At 41.0% G+C, this 18,632-nt stretch overlaps 1 protein-coding gene across 1 annotated transcript; it reads left to right on the forward strand.

Moving 5' to 3' along the window:
- Window positions 1-1,813: 1,813 nt before the first annotated feature.
- Window positions 1,814-17,349, forward strand: btr01 (bloodthirsty-related gene family, member 1). The gene is made up of 11 exons (XM_075464216.1): window positions 1,814-2,004; window positions 4,710-5,241; window positions 6,792-6,957; window positions 7,076-7,171; window positions 7,558-7,647; window positions 7,786-7,929; window positions 8,692-8,839; window positions 9,022-9,066; window positions 9,193-9,219; window positions 10,485-10,660; window positions 15,769-17,349. The coding sequence occupies exons 2-11, from the start codon at window positions 4,727-4,729 to the stop codon at window positions 16,135-16,137; spliced, it is 1,776 nt and encodes a 591-aa protein (XP_075320331.1). The 5' UTR covers window positions 1,814-2,004; window positions 4,710-4,726; the 3' UTR covers window positions 16,138-17,349.
- Window positions 17,350-18,632: the final 1,283 nt, after the last annotated feature.

Here is an 18,632-nt window from a genome sequence, read left to right on the forward strand (position 1 = left end):
TACAGTCAGGAAGCCCGGAGGAGAGATGCTGGAGTCGGGGATATGATCCTGCAGCCATGTCTCAGTAAAACACATAATGCTACATTCCCGATATTCTTGTTGAGTCCTTGTCAAGGCTAAAAGTTCATCCAACTTGTTAGCTAACGATCTTACATTTCCCATGATGCAGGATGGCAGAGATGGTTTGAACTTCTTCTTTCTTTCTCTCCTCTTTGCTCCTGCTCTGCATCCACGACGCCTCCTTTTCAATTCCAGTGGGATTTCTGGCTTCAGTTGTCGAATTATTTCTGCTTTTCCAATGTTAATCAGCTGCTCCCTGTTGTAAACCACCCTGTTGCTATGGTTATGCATCATAACAAAAGAGCAAAATATACAAAAGTATTGGGAAAAATCAATCCAGCTGCACAGCATCCAAGGCAGGAAGGAACAGTGCAAAAAATGCAATTTCTTCCAAGAAAAAACAGGAATGAAATTTAAAAAAAAAAGAAAATCTCAATGTGAGGTCCAGAGCTACTCCAACGTGCTGCCACCCTCAGCGGCGCATTCTAGAACAATCTGATCTTAATCTTAATAATAAGCAGTAACTACAGAGACTTTCCTTCTCATATACTTGCTGCTGATGATGTTGTTGCTGTTTGTTTGTTGCTGTTTGTTTGTTGTGTGTTTCTTCCCATTTATGTTTCTGCAGCTGCTCCTGACGATCCTGTATATGGTCGCAGGTTGCTTTGTTTCCTCTACATATATGCAACAGCTGATTACCCGGTCTTTGGCTGTTGGTATTTATCTTTTCAAACTTTCTCCTTTCCTCACTCCTCACGACCCCTCTTTCTTTAAATTCTCCTTTCAAGTATTAAAAATATACATACAATGGTGCTGCGAACTAAGATGAGAACACCGGCACTGTGGGCTTTGGCTTTGCTGACACCTGTGCCTCCGAGTCCAGCCAAAACAAAAACAATTTGACATCTGAATTCTCATGAAAGAGTGAACAGTGCAATCATGGTCCTAAACAGATGGCCTGACAAATCCTATTAGAATTTGTTCTGATATTTTTGTTTGATATTTGTCCAAACTTAGATTGAGATTCCTACTCAGCTGACTTTAATCTGTTTCAGAGGCACAACTGAAAGGGTTAGGGTTAGGTGACTGAGCATTTGAATCAGAGGTTCTTAAATGTAGAGCGAGCTGCCTGCGTTTAAAACTTTTTTATAAAAGAACTTTTTATTCAAATACATTTTTATCAGACAGCCTTTTCTGATTTTACTCTGTTGATCGTTCTTCCTTTTCCAACACAATGCCCTACAACTTTATGATGTTCTACTTGATTATTATACTTGTGTTGCTTTGTTCAAGTTTTCATATTCATTTGATCATATTTGCAAACTGTGAAATGAAAAACACTTTATTATCTATGTTTAGAAAAGTGTTTTGTTAATAGAAATGATTCTATAGAAGAAAAGAGTACTATGATTATGTCAAAGAATTGACTCATCGAGTTGATTTCTAATTTGTACGGAAAACTTTGATGGGAAATTGAATTCCCATTCAAAATTCAGCATTGACCTGTGGTAGCTTCAGCAGGAGTCGAAGTCAATAAATTGGGAAGTGAGAAAATATTAAAATATGCAATATTTGATTCTTTAAATAGTGTAAGTAACATGCTATTGTTGTGTGGGAATTTTTCAAGTAGTGATGGAGGAGAAGCAAGCAGTAAAGTTGAGAGGAGAGGAAGAAAAAAGCAGCCCTGCGGAGCTCCACCGGTTGAGCCGGTTGGGCTGGTTATATGTCTGCCGGGTGAGGGGTGAGAGGGGAGGGATCATGAGCCTGTTCACGGAAGGAACACGACCAGTAATGCTACAACTCACAAGCAGACAGATTAAGAGAAAAACACTATGAAACACAGAGAGGGTTAGGGTTGAGAACATTTTGGACTTATGCTTCATCCCTTTACTACTATTGAGCAAGAAATATTATCTATTCAACACGTTTGGTCCTCATACACAGGTAAGCCACGCTAACTCAGTCACAGATGTTGGAATTACCCTATTATGATCATTTTTCTAAATATTTTCTACGTCATTGCCTGTTATTTCAGACTGTGACTGATTCATGATTATCTTGTAAAAAGTCCATAAGCAATGTAGGTACACATGCGACCAAGGTTTCCGGCTGACAGCAGAGGTGCACATGATTGTGAGCAGTTTGTGAAAGAATGCGACGAGGCATTTAGGTTTGGCTGAGTCATCTAAACTCCATCCAACACAGACAAACTAATTTGGGTAAATGTGTGGATAAAGATCATCTCTATGAGGGTAAAAAGCATGCCGTGTGTTTTGTTTAGTGCATTAATTTGAAAGTTTGGAAACGATCACTGACTGTGAAATCAATCGAAAGAAAGAGGTAATTACCTCTTAAAGTTTGAGTGAGGAATATTTACAACAATGAACTGTTGCTGTTACTGTGTGCTACGATCACCGTTCAATGCATTATCTCGGTTTCTTTTGTAAAATGATGGTATATCTACATCTATGAATCTCCCGGTGAGAAAGATTCTCTTTTTTTCTCATTAAACTATTTTGAAGAAAAAGAAACTTCTCTGTGATGATCATCTCTGACTGAATGTCTCAAAGCTCTCACTTGGATTTCACAGTCCTTTCTTAGTAACCCAAAGTTCTTCCTAAAATTCTAACTAAGGATCTCAAAATTCGGACTTTGTGTAAAAACTTCCCACTTTTGGACTTCTTCATCTTAGAAATCCTCGTATCTCTAATCTAGAATCTCCAATTATTTCTCAGTATTTTACACTAATATTGTCAGAGTTCTGATTAAAAATCTCTGAGTAAATACTTTTTTATTAAGCTTCAACTTCTGACAGAGTTCTGATGTTTTGACTGAGTATCTAAAATTCTGACTTTATATCAGAATTCTGACATAAGAATTCTCTCTTCGTATTCTGACAGTTTTTTAAACCTCAGCAATTCTATCTGATTATTCATACTTAGTATGAAAGGTTTGATTACGTATTTTGAAATCCTGACTTATTGTCTCAAAATCTGCAATAATGTAGTCAGAATTTTGAGACCAAATAACTTTTATCTTTTTATCTTAAGAGTGATGTTTGCAACCTCAGTGTTATTTTAAGTCTACAATTTAGCTTTGTTAGCAATTGGTAGGAGTCGTATTATTCAGCCCATTATTCACAGAATATAGGCTGTTACATCTTTTGTTGACTACAACGGTCAGTCTCATTCATACAATTGACACTTATTTCCAGCTAACTCGCTACATTTCTATGATAGTTACAAGAATTTAGTTCTGTCTGGAAGAACTGTTCCCTGTCTTCCAGCTAGAACCACATACCAGACATAGAATACCTCAACATGTCGGTGGGTGGAGAATGAAAACAATTCACTGATCTATATCAGGACCTGCAGTAACTTAAGCATTGAGTCATTTCCCAGGAAAAAGACCCAGTCGGTCCTGTGTCATGTTCCCTCTGAACTAGCTAATGTCACAATGCTCAGGCTGTTTGCTTCATACCTAAACTATTGTGTGTGGCTCACCAATGAGAAACTGCACTACTTGTTGTGCAACTTTTTTGCCTATTTGTTTGTGTGATAAGATCCTTGGTAGCAGAACGTACAGGAAACGCTTCTGATAGCCACATAATCTCACTCATTTGCTTACGTTACTATCAAACTTACATTTTTAGAACGGTGAGGATTATGTTCGAGCACAAATGTAGGACTTTGTGAATAAGAACACAATCATATGTATGTGTGTGTGTTCCACTTTCATCTTCTGCTGACAACAACTTAGCTAGTTTTTGGGCACTGTGTAGCTGAACTGGTTGAGCAGGTTTCCCAAGAACAGGGGCCAAAGGTCCGCGATGGTCCTGGGTTCGAGTCCCAGCCAGAGGCCCTTGCTGTACGTCTTCCCCCACTCTCTCTGCCCCCTTTCCTCTCCACCAACAGTCAAATAAAGGTCAGCAGGGTCCAAAAAAAACCTTCTAAAGGAAAGCTACTTACAGTTACCTATGATACCGCTTAAAGCAACACCTCACAGTTATCTCCAAACTGAAAATGGGCCTAATTTTGTAATTTGTTGCAAAATGCTTATAATTAGGCTTTAGAAGTTTCAGTTTTTCACTGCAGTTTTGAACAAATGTAACTTAAACAGGAAAAGCACTGCATATTTTGGGATCCACCTTTTGGGATCTTTAGATATTTCCAATTTCTATTCCTCAGCGCTCTGTGGCAAAGAGAAATAAGGTGACAGGGAGAACAGAATACTTCCACTTTAATGATGCATCCTGATTTGTGTACGGGAGAGGAGAAAATGACTTGCCTTTGTTGCTATATTTATCATGGGAATGATGACATCATGTTCGTCATACCATGTTCCAACCAAGCCTGAATTTCCAGATCTTTCAAAACTCCCCAGTGTGTTGTTTCAGTGTGTATGCTGGCATGGGTGTGAGCGCATACTCTTTGAGCTCAAGTCACATTCCAGCAGCAGCAACACAGACTGCCCAAGCAGTGCTGGTTGGCTGCTTTACTACTTAAGAATTTCACTATTCGAAGGGAAAACATTAACTTCTGATAGCCCTAAAACTAAAAGAACGAGGCATCAGCAACGTGGTATCACTTTGTAGAGTTTTATGTATTCCTAATGAGTCATTTTCTTTGTTGGAACTCTCTCTTGTACAGCTGAACACTAAGTGGTTATGGCCTTGCCTGCTGCCTATCTGTCTGAAGACCAGTTCACCTGCTCTATCTGTCTGGAAGTGTTCCGCGACCCAGTCTCAACACCATGTGGCCACAGTTTCTGCCAGCCTTGCATCTGTTCCTACTGGGACGGAGGTGGAGGAGGACGGGGTGCAAAGTCTTACCAGTGTCCCCTCTGCAAGGAGTCTTTTCGCAAGCGGCCAGAGCTCCATATCAATCGAACCCTAAAGGAAATCACTGAACACTTCCAGCAGATGGCAAACTCCAGCTTGCCAATAGATGGAAGAGTCAGAGAAGTGGAGCATCATCATCAGCCTGCAGTGTCTGCGCCCATGAGACCAGCGGAGCTGCCGAATAGTGTCTTAGCTGAAATGAAAACACGTTTTCAGCAGCAGACAGCTCCTGGAAAGCCACATGCCCACCTCTCCGACAGTGTTAGCTCTCCCCCTCAAAGCCCCAACGCTCCCCTTGCCTTCCAGGCTCACCCACCACCACCTTACTCCCCACCTCACAGGTACAGTTCTACACTTTTTACATCAGAAATTAAGAAATGAGTCCATAAATGTGGTATAATATTATCCTTTATGGTTATAATACTGTGTGTACCCAATAACAAAAAGTCACCCAGCTCATAGAAGTGATTTTATTCATACTTTTCAGTATCGCTTATGTCCTGTAAAGTAGCGTTCCTACAACAGCTGAAGGAAAGAAATTCATAAAAATGTTTCTATATCAGAGAAGTAATTCCCAAGTCTTTTGTTTATGTCCTCATAAGAAGGAAGGAGAGGGATGCACTTTTACCCAGCGGCCTTTGTGTGATATGAGATTGAGACCAACATGTGTTCAGTCAATAATACAACAACACGACACAACACAATGACCAACATTATTTGCTCTCAGAAATGATCACGGTTAAGTCTAAAATAAAACCTTTTTCCAACACAACCAACATCATGGACACCCTTTTGCTGGTTGCCTTGATTACGTGGAAACTCAACAGGTTAAAATGAACAGTTCTCCTTACAAGACGGTGATGGTTCCGGCTAAAGAACATTCTGTCCACAACACGTCCCAAAGCGATGTCCCTTTGTGACAGGGCTCTGTGAAAGACATACCTTGAGACCACCATCTTTTACAACTCCTCGTGTGTCTGACAACTGTAAATACTTTGATTGATTTTTATTCTGGGGGAGGATCTATGAAATGTCCAAATTGAAAACAGTTATACCATATGTCAGTTCATTGTTGAGCCAAAAATGATTGAAATTTCCTCCCAACTCCTCCTGGATCAAACAGTTCATCGCTGCAGCTCTAAGCTCTTTGCAGTAGGTTGACAGAGATCTGCAGCTATTGGGAACATCCTGCATCCTTACAATAATGAATGTACACGCAACTGCACTTTTGAACTATAGTCTATTCCAGAAATAAATTGAAAGTAAAGCAGATAAAGATAAATGAAATATTCTGTCTTACGCTTATGAGTGAGAAAAAACTTCCATGCTGCTCTTATCAGCACTTTTACATGAATAACAGATCAAATAAATGCATTTGATGTGGAATGAGTCGGTTATGGTGACAAACCAGTTTAAGTATGCTGTAACAGATGATACTTGAAGGAGCTGTTCTGCTCACTGTTTGGATTTTACAGCATCCAGCTTCACTGTTTGGTTCAGTCTCACCATCAACCTGAAGCTGCTCCACGCCAGGCAGCTAACAGACGCACTTAGAGCCAGATATCTTTCTGACAGGTTGCTAGAAACCAGGTCAGAGGTACAGGGCCAGATATTGGTAGTCTACTGTTGTCAGATAACAAAACATAACTCCAAACTTGTAACTTATCAGGTGGGACTATCTGTGATGTTTTTCATTCAAATCTTTTTTTTTTTTCTCCTTGACTTCAGCACAAACTGCTGACAGTAACATGTTTTTTAGAAAAGCACACATTAAACTTTCACCTACAATATCTTCATGGCTGAAGCACTGATATGTTGGAATTAATTGTGATTTTTGGATATTGGGCAATGAAATTGAAAACCATGCTAGCATGTCATTTCATTGTTGCAGTCCCAGTGAATTCTGCCCCAGTCTGCCTCAGTGTCCCACCCACCTGAGAGGGCTGGAGTTCTTCTGTCACTCTGACAACACCTGTGTGTGCAGCGTCTGTGTGGAGACCGCCGGGCACCGAGGACACAGAGTGGTCCCCGCGGAGAGAGAGTGGCACATCCAGAAGGTGTGTGTGCGTGCGTGCGTGCGTGCGTGCGTGCGTGCGTGCGTGCGTGCGCTATCTGTTCACCTGGTATAAGCCGTCCTGTGACCAGTTCTGGACATGTGCTTTTCGTATTCTCCAGTCCCAGTTAGGGGTCGCAGAGGTGGACCTGAAAGATCTCATCTGTGAGAGAGAGGGCAAAGTGGAGGAGATCCATGACTCAATTAGAGAGATAAAAGTGAGTTTCAGAGTTATTGTTCAACGTTTTGTGAATGACAAGAACAGACTGCTGCCAAACACTAGTTCAACTGCAAATGGAAACCCACACCTTTCTTTATAAAATCATGTCCAAAGCAGCCCTGCCACTCCTGAGTCATTTTTAAACATATTTTGGAACTGAATCGCTACATAGTGTGTACGTTACTAGATTTACATGCAATGTTGACCTTAAATGATATCACAGAATAGGTTTTATTAAGTCCAAGCTAAAGAAATTTTTCAGAATTTGCCATTTTACTGTTTCCCAGACTGATCATATAAAAGCATAGAGAGCACGTTTGAACTAGGTTTGCCTCACGTTTCATAAACTTCCAAAGTACGACCTTTTTACTTTCTTTCAATCAGGCTGCTGCTGAGAGGGAGAGACACGAAGCTGTGAGTGCTTTTTCCAGGCTGATCTCCAGTGTGGAGCAGTGCCAAGCTGAAGTCCTGGAGGTAAATAACCAACACCATTAGTATGGAAGACCCAAACTGTTTTCAATGAAACCCAAATAGAACCATCTGCTGACCACTTCAGCTTAATTCACCAGCCTGCCTGACATGCAGTGTTGCTGTTACCGCTGTCGCCACCAGGTCATCGATGGGACTCTGCGGGCGGCAGAGCGCAGAGCTCAGAGTTTGCTGACAGAGCTCAAGGAGGAGATAGCTGCACTTCAGCACAGGAGTACGGAGCTGAGCCAGCTGGCTTTGTCTGAAGACTACGTACTCTTTCTGCAGGTAAATGAAAAGGATGGGGAAAAAGAATGAAATAAGATGATACAAAACACAGAGTTTAGAGATATGTGGCATTCCTATATATCTCACCATGATAACAAATTCTCCAGAAGCATAACAGAACATTTCGCTCATGGGACTTATTAACAGCAGTGAAGGGAGCATTTAAAATCTGAAATCCTGAGGGAAAATACTTAGCATTTATTTGAGTTTGTTAACACAATGTACAATATGCCCTTCAGACAACAGTGTTATCTTAAGAATTGAAATGACAAACTCAATCTCTGACAATGGTCTGGGAATTTCAGAATATCTTATTGGATATTAGATAGTATCTAAGATGATATCTTAGATAGTGAGGTTTGTGGAGCTGTGTTGAGCACCAGCTGACAGCGTTCTGAGGGGAGAGAAACTAGAGGCATCAGGATACTGAAGCATATCCTACTGAGATTACTTCAAATTGGATCTTTTGGAGAGAATGTTGCAAAGATGCCAAATACTACAGAGCATCTTAAGAGGGGCTGTAGAATCTATTGAAAGTCTTTCATTTAAGAAGCCAAAATCCTCATAACGAGGAAGCGGAGGGATGGAGATTTAGATTTTAAACGTCAAAACTCATCAAAAGATTCCAAAGGCCAGGCCATGTTCGTGGTGCATGATGGACCATGAGCAAATTAAGCAGGCACTCATAGTATTTGGTTACTGAGTAACTGCTAACTGCTAACAGGGCAGTCCCAACTTGTTTGACATATTCTCTCCCTGCAGACATTCCCTGCCCTGACCACATGTCCACAGGTTAAGGACTGGTCCCGTGTCTCTGTGTCACCTCGGCGGACATCAGAGGTGGTGCTCAGAACTGTCAATGATATTATGGAGAACCTTCAGGTGGAGATACGGAAAATGAATGAAGTCTGTAAGTTCTTATGTAGACTTGAGATGTGAATTACTTTGAAAATGTTCTTCAAGGCCTTTACAACCAAATGGACCAACTGCACTGTGACATAATTCTCTATTTTTTTCCATTTTATTCCAAAAACTTTTATATCTTTCTTGCTTTTCTGAATTTCAATGATCTTTTCCTTTTTTTTTGGACAGGTCAACGATCCTCATCAGCCAAGTCTGTTCCAAGAGGAAACCCAAGTTAGATTTGGTTAACTAACAGCACAAAAGCATATTTAGAATTTCTGTTCCTGTTAAAATCAGTTCATTAACTGCATTAACAAAACGAATAGATAAATGAAAATGTATGTTCTTCTTTCTTTGCAGAGGTAAGGAGGGTTCAAGAATATGCAGGTAAGCCTCACGAAACACTTGTTGACCTTCATACAGGGGTGCAGATCCCACGTCAGGATTGGGGGGACACAAAAGGGACTTCTTTTTTTTGCCCATAAGCCACTTATACCATGCCATCATAAATCCCAACTTCGTAGAGGCTCGCCATATCATTCAAAAAGTACTGCACTGGGAATCATTTATTGTGCTTACCTTTCTTGTATATTTGTCCTAAACAGCCAGTATCACTGCTTACTTAACTGTTAGTAAATCATCATTTTAAGGGTCTCAGGCATAAAATGTCTACTCACGTTCTTATCTTTCGCCTCCGACCCTCCCAGATCCCCAATTCTTCTCACCATCTTCCTTTTCTCCCAGTGTATGGGACTACTTTATGCAAGATTAATTGAAATGGATGAATATCAAAATATGAAGCCCTAACCAAGTTGTGTAAACTAACTGATCATGTTTTCACAATGGCAGTTATGCTGATAAACAGTTCTAAAAAAAAAAGACAGTTCTAAGGGCACAATAAACACAACACAAGTTGACCCAACAAAATCGGATTTATTTACATGAATTGATATAAAATCATTCCTTTTTTTTTCATCCGTCATTTTCCAGGACTCCCTGGAAGAAGAGATCCTGTATCTGTATAACTCTTCTCATCTGTATGACTCTTATTATCTGTATCTGGACAACTCCTGGATATAATAAAGGATGAATAATTTTACAATTTGACAATGAATTCATATCCATTCATTTATATAGTCATGTTTTTTAGTAAAAAAAATTCCTTATGACAAAATGTACCTATCTTGTTCTTTTTTATCATCAATCTGACCAGTAGACTCAACAAAATCATGAAAATCAACCAAAATATAACCCTAGCCCCCAGCCCCCACTTTCCAGAGCTGAGAGAAAGATTGAGGGGGAGGGGGGGGGGGTTAAAGCCTGCTGATGTCATCAGTGTGCAGGAAACACCCGTTCATTTGCATTGAAGTGGAGGAGTTCAAAGGTGGAATGTGGAGTCAGAAATATATTTGTCAAACATTATTTGTTCCAATCATTTCTTCTTAGATGTGAATCTAAAATGTGAAGAATGTGAAGTCTGACAATACATTTGTTCAATTTTGAATTATGAAGGGTATTTTTATTGGGGGTGACGATTCATGTTTTTCAGAAATCGTGCCCCCCGGGATCTGCACCCATGCTTTCATAGTTTGTTCTTCTTTCATTTTTTTTGTTTGACGAACAACCAACCTTGACTCTCTCCGATCTGTCAGCCGACGTGACTCTTGACCCGAGGACAGCTCACCCCCGTCTCATCATCTCAGTGGATGGGAGGCAGGTACACTGTGGTGAGCGCCATCAGCTGTTGCCTGACAACCCAAAGCGCTTTGACCGGGTGGTGTGTGTGCTGGCCCACCAAGGCTTCAGCTCAGGACGCCATTACTGGGAGGTAGGTGGGTTTCTGTGTTTACATAGATGGCTTTGTAAGAATTACTTGCTGAAAAGATTAATTTATCATTATGTTAAAGAATTGCAATGGTGTTATTTCATCTGCAGGTTCAGCATCAATTTCATTTAGATTTACTAATAAAGCGCCAAATCACAACAGTTGTCATCTCGAGGCACTTCAAAGAAACAGTCCAATTGAAGGCAATTTTTTTTGTAATACAATCATAATCTATTCAAATGAAAGAATTATTGAATTTCCCCCACTGGGGGATGAATAAAGTATTTTTCTATTCTATTCTATTCTAAATACATTAAAATCCATAATAATCCTATTCATACAAAGCCAATTTTAAATAATGGCCTAGCTAAGGACCACAAAAGATTGCACCAAAACTTTTCTTCAATTAAATCTCCGGCGCTGAGCATGCTCGAGGTGATGGTGGAAAGAAAAAATCTCTCTTTTAAGAGGAAGAAACCTCCATCAGAACCAGAACCAGGAAGGGCGGCCATCTGCCTGGACCAGCTGGGGGCTGAGAGGACAGGAAAGAGGGGACAACAAACACTGTAACACCAGGCCAGGGACACCTGCTGAGAGAGAGAAACACAAGTTAATGACAACAATGATGTCACATGTACATGGAGAGGTGCATCATGGGAGCTCCCCCAGCAGGCTGGGCCTATAGCAGCTTAACTATGGGATGTTTCAGGATCACCTGAGCCATCCCTAACTATAAGCTTTATCAAAAAGGAAAGTTTTAAGCCTGGTCTTAAAGGTAGAGAGGGTTTATGTTTCCTAAACCCGAACATCAATCTATACAGATCCCATATGATTTAATCTTATAACCCTTAAGAAATCCTATGAGCAAATGATCAAAATACAGTTTGCATAAAAATGAATCAGTTCTCATTAGTATTTGTTGAAGGTGATTTAAAATGATTTTTTACAAACACATATGGTGTGTGATCTCAGTGAATACCTCAATAAGTACAGCCATTCCTCAGTCTGTTAGTGCTGGCCTTCAGTGTTCTGAACCGTCTGCCAGAGGGTAGCGGTGTCCAGGGTGGGTAGTGTCTTTAAGTATTGCCTGGGCCTTCCTCAGGCAGCGGGAGTTCTATAGTTCCTGTAAAGAGGGGAGGGGGCAGCTGTGGTGATGACCCTCTTCTGTCTGCTGCAGTGCAGCTGGAGAACCATGCACAGTAGTCATAAGCCGTGTTGGTTAAGTTACTTGGAAATAGTCATTAGTTACTCATTATTTCTCCAAGAAAGTAATCTAGTTACTTTACTGATTACTTATTTTCAAAACTAATTAGTAACTTTAATAATTACTTTACTTAGTTACTTTTCAAAAAAATTATGATGCACAACCTGAGTACGCTATAAAGCAATAGACCTTTCAGCCTAATTCTATTCTTTCTGCATATTCCATCATATAGAATTGAATCAAATCTCTCTTTCAAAACACCTGTCGCTCCTCAGTCTATTTTCACCTGTTTAGGGGCCGTTGGAGGTGTGCCCGGTCGAATTGGATGTGGTAGCCGCAGCGGTCCTGTCAGTGGGGGGGTCCTGGGGTTTCTCAATGAGATTCACAGTCCTGTGCCGGCTTTCTAGGTGCTTGCCCAGATCTGAGGTGGAATTTTTCACTGTAGATAAAAATTTTCTTCCCACACAGAGTGTGCAGCGGACGCTGATGTTTTTGTCACTTTTTACCGAGTCAAAGTAATGTCGGTACTTCCAAGCATTAAACGCTGCATGGTCCTGCTCTCTCCCACGCTCCATGTTATCTCTCGTTGATCTACACATGCACTGATGTTGCACCGCTCTTACGTGATTGTCATGAGACACTCTCACAAACAAAATCTCAGTTTAGTAACGCAGTAACGCAGCCTGCTTGTGGGAAAGTAACAATAATATAATTACTGTTTTTGCAATTGTAATTCCTTACTTTACTCGTTACTTGAAAAAAGTAATCAGATTACAGGCTGGCCTGTGAGTGCCTGGTGGCCGGGCCTAGGCTCCTGGGGCTCGGTTGGACAAGAGTCAGAAAGCCACCTCCGTGGGTACCCACCGCTTGCAGGGAGGAAATTTTAGATTGGGCATACTGTAAGTTGGGCAGCAGGCAAAGGCGGTGGCGTGACAATCCCTAGCAAACTGGCACTTGGGACGTGTAACATCACTTTGCTGGCATGGAAAGAGCCCGAGCTGGAGTGTGAGCTGGAGCAGTACCAACTAGATTCAGTTTATAAGGCTTACCTCCACACACAGCATTGGCTCTGGAACCAAACTCCTGGAGAAGGGCTTTGGGCGGGTGTGGGAATACTTACAAGCCAGGGCAAGCCAGGTGTCCCTCTCCCCTGTGAGCAAGAGGGTCGCCAAAGACTGTCGGACAGACCTGGTAAGCCCAAACAAGCATAGAGGGTGAACTGAGAACGTCTGGTGGAAGCCTTTAGTGAGGTCTTAAACTCATACATCCGGGAGAATTTTTCTCACATACTGGGGAATTTGGGGACAGGAAACCTGAACAGACCATGTTCAGGACCTCCATTGCGGATGCAGCTTCCAAGAATTGTGGCCTGAAGGTTGTCTTTGCCTGTCATGGCGGTAACCGGAGGACCCGCTGGTGGACGCCAGGAGGAAAGCCGTCAAGCTGAATCCTTTCGGGCTTGGTTGTTCTAGGGGTCACCTGAAGTAGCTGACAGGTACCGAGTGGCTAAAAGGGCTGCAGTATTGGTGGTTGCTGAAGCTAAAACTCGCGTGTGGGAGACTATGGAGAAAGACTTTCGTTTGGCCTCAAGGATTTTGTGGCAAACCATTAAATGACTCAGAAAGGGAAAGCAGAGGCCTTCCCAGGTTGGGCTTGACCTGGGTGGAAAACTGCTGACCCAAACTGAGGATATTGTCAGGCGGTAGAAGGAGCACTTTGAGGATCTCCTCAATCCGGCTAGCATGTCCTCCATTGAACAGGCAGAGTCTGAAGTTCCCAGAAGGAAAGCGCCGGGGGTGGACAAGATTTGCCCTGAGATGGAAAAGGCTCTGGAATGCGGTTGGGCTGTCTTGGCTGACACACCTCTTTAATGTCGATTGGGAACCTCAGGGTCAAATCTCTGCTTTCTATGAATGATGTAGTTCTATTGGCTTATTCAAACCAAGGCCTTCGGCACGCTGAGTGTGAAGCAGCCAGGATGATAGTCAGCTCTTCCAAATCCAAGGCCATGGTTCTCAACCAGAAAAAGGTGGAATATTCTCTCCGGGTTGGGAATGAGTCTCTACCTCAGGTGGAGGAGTTTAAGTATCTGGGTATCTTGTTCACGAGTGATGGCATGTTGGAGTGAGTGATGGATCGACGGATTGGGGCTTCGTCAGCAGTAATGAATAATTTTTTTGAGCTACTTGACTAATTTGAATTTCCCCCATTGGGGGATGAATAAAGTATTTTTCTGTTCTATTCTTTTCTATTCTATTCTATGAAGACCCTGCTCCGGTCTCTTGTGGTAAAGAGATAGCTGAGCTGGAAGGCAAAGCTATCAATTTACTGGTCCGTCTTTGTTCCAACCCTCCCCTATGGTCACAATATCTGGGTAGTGACTAAAAGAAAGAGATCGTGGATGCAAGTGTCTGAAATGGAGGGTAGCTGGGCTCAGCCTTAGAGATACAGTGTGTCCAGTAGTATTCACAGGGCTCCACTTTTTCCACAATATCCTGTTACAGACTTTTTCCAAAATAGATTGAATTAATATTTTACCTCAAAATTCTACACACAATATGACAACGTTAAAAAAAGGTTTGTTTGAAACTTTTGCAGAATTATTACAAATAAAAAACAAAAACAAAACATTTAAATAAGCGTTAGCCATGACCCTCAAAAGTGAGCTCAGGCGCAATCTGTTTCCACTGATCTGTTTCTACAACCTGATTGCAGTCCAGCTGTGGTAAATTCAGTTGATTGGTCGGAAAAGCACACACTTTTCTATAAAAGGTTCCAGAGTTGAAAGAGCATGTCAGAGCACACACCAAGACATGAACTCCAAGGAATTGTCTGTAGACCTCTGAGACAAGATTGTATCAAGGCACAGATCTGGGGAAGGCTGCAGAAAAATTGCTGAAGCAATGAAGATCCCAATGAGCACAGTGGCCTCCATCATCCGTAAATGGAGGAAGTTTGGAACCATCAGGACTCTTCCTAGAGCTGGCCGCAAGTCCACTCTGAGTGATCGGGGTAGAAAGGCCTTAGTCAATCATTTCTGCAGCACTCCACCAATCAGGCCTGTATGATGGACTAGTCAGACGGAAGCCACTCCTCAGTAAAAGGTACATAACAGCCTGCCTGGTGTTTGCCAAAAGGAACTGGTTAGGATGCCTCCAGGTCACCTTCCCTTTGGAGGTTTTCCGGGCACATCCTGCTTCGAGGCCCCGGGGTAGACCCTGGACTTGTTGGAGGGATTATATATCCCTTCTGGTCTGGGAACGCCTCGGGATCCCCCAAAAGGAGCTGGAGAGTGTCGCTGGGGAGAGGGATGTCTGGGTTTCTCTCCTGAACCTGTTGCCTGCACGACCCAACCTTGAATAAGCGGATGACAATGGATGGATGGATGGGCACAAAAACAGGATCAAACACTATGAAAGGGAAGTTTAGGAGTGTGTGTTTTTTTTATTTTGTATTTCACAAATCATCCTCAAAATGGTATTAACCCATTAACCCAAAATACTTACAACATGGATGAGATAATACAAGTCAATTTTTAATGCCAAAGGTATTGAAAATCCATAAGACAGCCTCTCCTTTTGGATTAATCTGAATCTTTGCATTTTCCATACTGCTGCTGTCTAACTGAGTGCAACATGGTTCATCCACAGTTAAGGTTATTAGAAATAAACTTGCATTACCTCAATGGTGACATATCCAAACAATAAAATAGGTTAATACACTGAAAATGTGTCATTATCCAATGACGGCTCATTTAAAGAGCTTTTTTTCCCCAAGTGTATCTAGATTTATGGGCAAACAAACTCAGTGTAATGGTTTGATTCCCTCCCATTCCTTAGTAACTTCATCTTCAAGTGTTGGAAAATGCACCTATTACATTAATGTGTTCCACTTCATCATCTTCCAGGTTGAGGTTGGAGGAAAGACCGATTGGGATCTGGGAGTTGCCAGCCAGTCTGTCAGTCGAAAAGGCAAATTCACTGTAAGCCCCGCTCATGGCTACTGGTTCCTCAGTCTGCGGGATCGGAACAACTACGTCTTCCGAACAGAACCCTCAACCAACCTGACAGTCAACGTCAGACCCTTCCGGATTGGGATCTATGTGGACTGTGATAAGGGACTGGTGTCTTTCTACAATGTGGAGGCCAAAGTGCTTATCTATACATTCACAGGTAGCTTTCCTGACACAATCCATCCATTCTTCAGTCCCTGTACAAACAAATCCGGACAGAATGAGGCTCCATTAATTATCTGCCCTGTTGCAGTGGCAGAATGAAATGAGTCAGCCTTCCGACATACATGAGACACCTTCCATGTTTCATGTATGTTGGGAGGTGACTGACATGCAAAAACATACCTCTGGACACAATGTGATCACAGTTAGGGTAAGAATGAATTAAAATGAACAGGTAAATTATTTATTATTCTATGGTGTCTGTGATGTTTTTTATTTTATGCAGCTCTGTCAGTGTTTAGAAGTCAGCCATAGGCAACATTTCCATTGCAACATGCAGACTGCTAAGTATAAAAGGAGAATTATAACCTCACTGAAATAGAAAGACACCACCTGAGATCTAGTGTGATGAAATGAGTGCAGTCTAAAACTGCAATTTATTTACAAATTAAGGTTCCAAATAATTTGATGGATGAAAACCTTTTCCGAGGCAACAAGTCATATGGATCCAGCTACAGATAGAAATATTAGAAGTGAGTTAGAATTAGTTTGGTGTCTGTACTTAGATTAAAAGTGCAATAAAGTGGAAAATTATTATCTTACATGAAACCTGCACAGGACTTTAAATGAAGCTACATGGATTACCTGGTCTTTTTAGTATGGGTAGTGACCATCAGTTGGAGGGTTGCTGATTCAATCCCCAACTTTTGTACTTAACGTGTCAAATTGTTCTTGGGAAAAATATTTAGCCCCATAATGCCCCTAATGCCTCTAAGTTGCTTTGGATACAAAGCAAATGGCACTTGTATTAAAGTGTCTAAATTTAATGTAATGGTTCTCAGTTTATCTTAAAAAATATTTGAGATGCTCAATGGTGTCTCCCTCACTGAGATGATTGACATACATGACAAAATGTTTTTTTTACGAGTATAGTCCATGGAGAGAAAAAAATCTTTGGTTGAAACAAATGTTTTGTTGCATTTTGTCCACAATGATGTCTTGTCTAGCTTGCCTGCTCTTGTGCATAGTGCAACACTGGACGTCAGCAAGAGGATATGTTTGCCTGTTACCAATATAAACATGAACATAAGCTGTATGGGAAAAAAAAGAATTTAGCACTTTTATTTGGAAGAACATAACAAGCTCACAAATCAAGAGCCCCAATATCATGCGTACAATATCTGTAAGCTAAAAGTTTTTCGATTTTCACAAAAGTTTTGGGTGAAACTTTTGGATAATTTGTTGATGATTGAATCAGAGTTCCTTAGTGGAAGAATGTTTCTTAAACAAAAATAAAATTGTTTGTCACAAGTAGCAATGTGGGTGTCATTTTGTCTGAGGAGGAAGCTATACTTTTGTACACTCTGGATCTCTTTTTGCTGCTTCCAATCAAATACAGTAAGTGGCTACAAATATTTGTGTGACACTTTTGAAATATTGGTTGAAAGCAACCACATGTAACATCTTGTTATACAAAAGAGGCCATTTTGTTCAACATCAATGCTTTAAATATATACATACATTATCCATGATACAGTAGTCAAGCCAATTAGAATCCAGTTCCAGTAATCATAATCCAATCAAATTCAATTAATTAAATTCAAAATCAGTCCAATTCATTCATATAGAGCCAATTCAAAAACAATTACCTAGCTAAGGAAACCATAAGGAAACCACCAAAGACATTTTTTTTTTTTAAATTAAACCACCTATTTATTTATCTGTCACATAAGTATTAATTTATTCAAGGGCCTAATAACCTGGGTTACAGTTGCACAGTGAATTTTACACCTTTCATGGAGTCCTTCCCACTATTATCAGTGATGTATCATCAGGTACAGCAGCTTTAGAAGTATCTTTAGAACCTGATTTGTATTCAGACGGCTTCTGTCCAGTTGATCTCTCTGAACTAACGACAGCAATAGTCTCTTCTAAACCATCAACTTGTGTTTTAGACCCAATCCCAACCAGACTGTTCAAGGAGGTTTTCCCATTAATTGACACTTCCATATTGGGTTTGATCAATCTATCTTTGTTGACAGGATATGTACCTCAGACTTTAAGGTTGCTGTAATTAAACCTTTACTTAAAAAACCTACTCTTGATTCAGAAGTGTTGGCTCATTATAGACCTATATCCAATCTCCCTTTTATGTCTAAAGTTCTTGAAAAAATAGTTGCAGCTCAGCTTTGTGATCATTTCCACAGAAATAATCTGTTTGAAGAGTTTCAGTCAGGATTCAGAGTGCATCATAGCACAGAAACTGCACTGCTGAAAGTTACCAATGATCTCCTCTTAGCCTCTGATAGCGGACTTGTGTCTGTGCTTGTCCTGTTGGATCTCAGTGCTGCATTTGATACGGTCGATCACAGTATCTTATTACAGAGACTTGAACATGTTATTGGGATTAAAGGAACTGCATTAGGCTGGTTTAAGTCATATTTATCTGATAGATTTCAGTTTGTTCTTGTAAATGAAGAATCTTCCTCACACACCAGAGTAAGTCATGGAGTTCCCCAGGGTTCTGTGCTTGGACCGATTCTTTTCACTTTATACATGCTTCCATTAGGTAACATTATTAGACAGCATGGAATAAA

Source organism: Odontesthes bonariensis, chromosome 4, assembly GCF_027942865.1.
Source record: "Odontesthes bonariensis isolate fOdoBon6 chromosome 4, fOdoBon6.hap1, whole genome shotgun sequence".
NCBI lineage: Eukaryota > Metazoa > Chordata > Actinopteri > Atheriniformes > Atherinopsidae > Odontesthes > Odontesthes bonariensis.

Bases quoted from the DNA above. Each gene is read 5' to 3' on its own strand.
- btr01 (XM_075464216.1), top strand. From the start codon at position 4,727: ATGGCCTTGCCTGCTGCCTATCTGTCTGAAGACCAGTTCACCTGCTCT. The intron at 7,648-7,785 runs GTAAATAACCAA...TGTCGCCACCAG, and splicing joins GCCAAGCTGAAGTCCTGGAG to GTCATCGATGGGACTCTGCG. The intron at 8,840-9,021 runs GTAAGTTCTTAT...TTTTTTGGACAG, and splicing joins ACGGAAAATGAATGAAGTCT to GTCAACGATCCTCATCAGCC.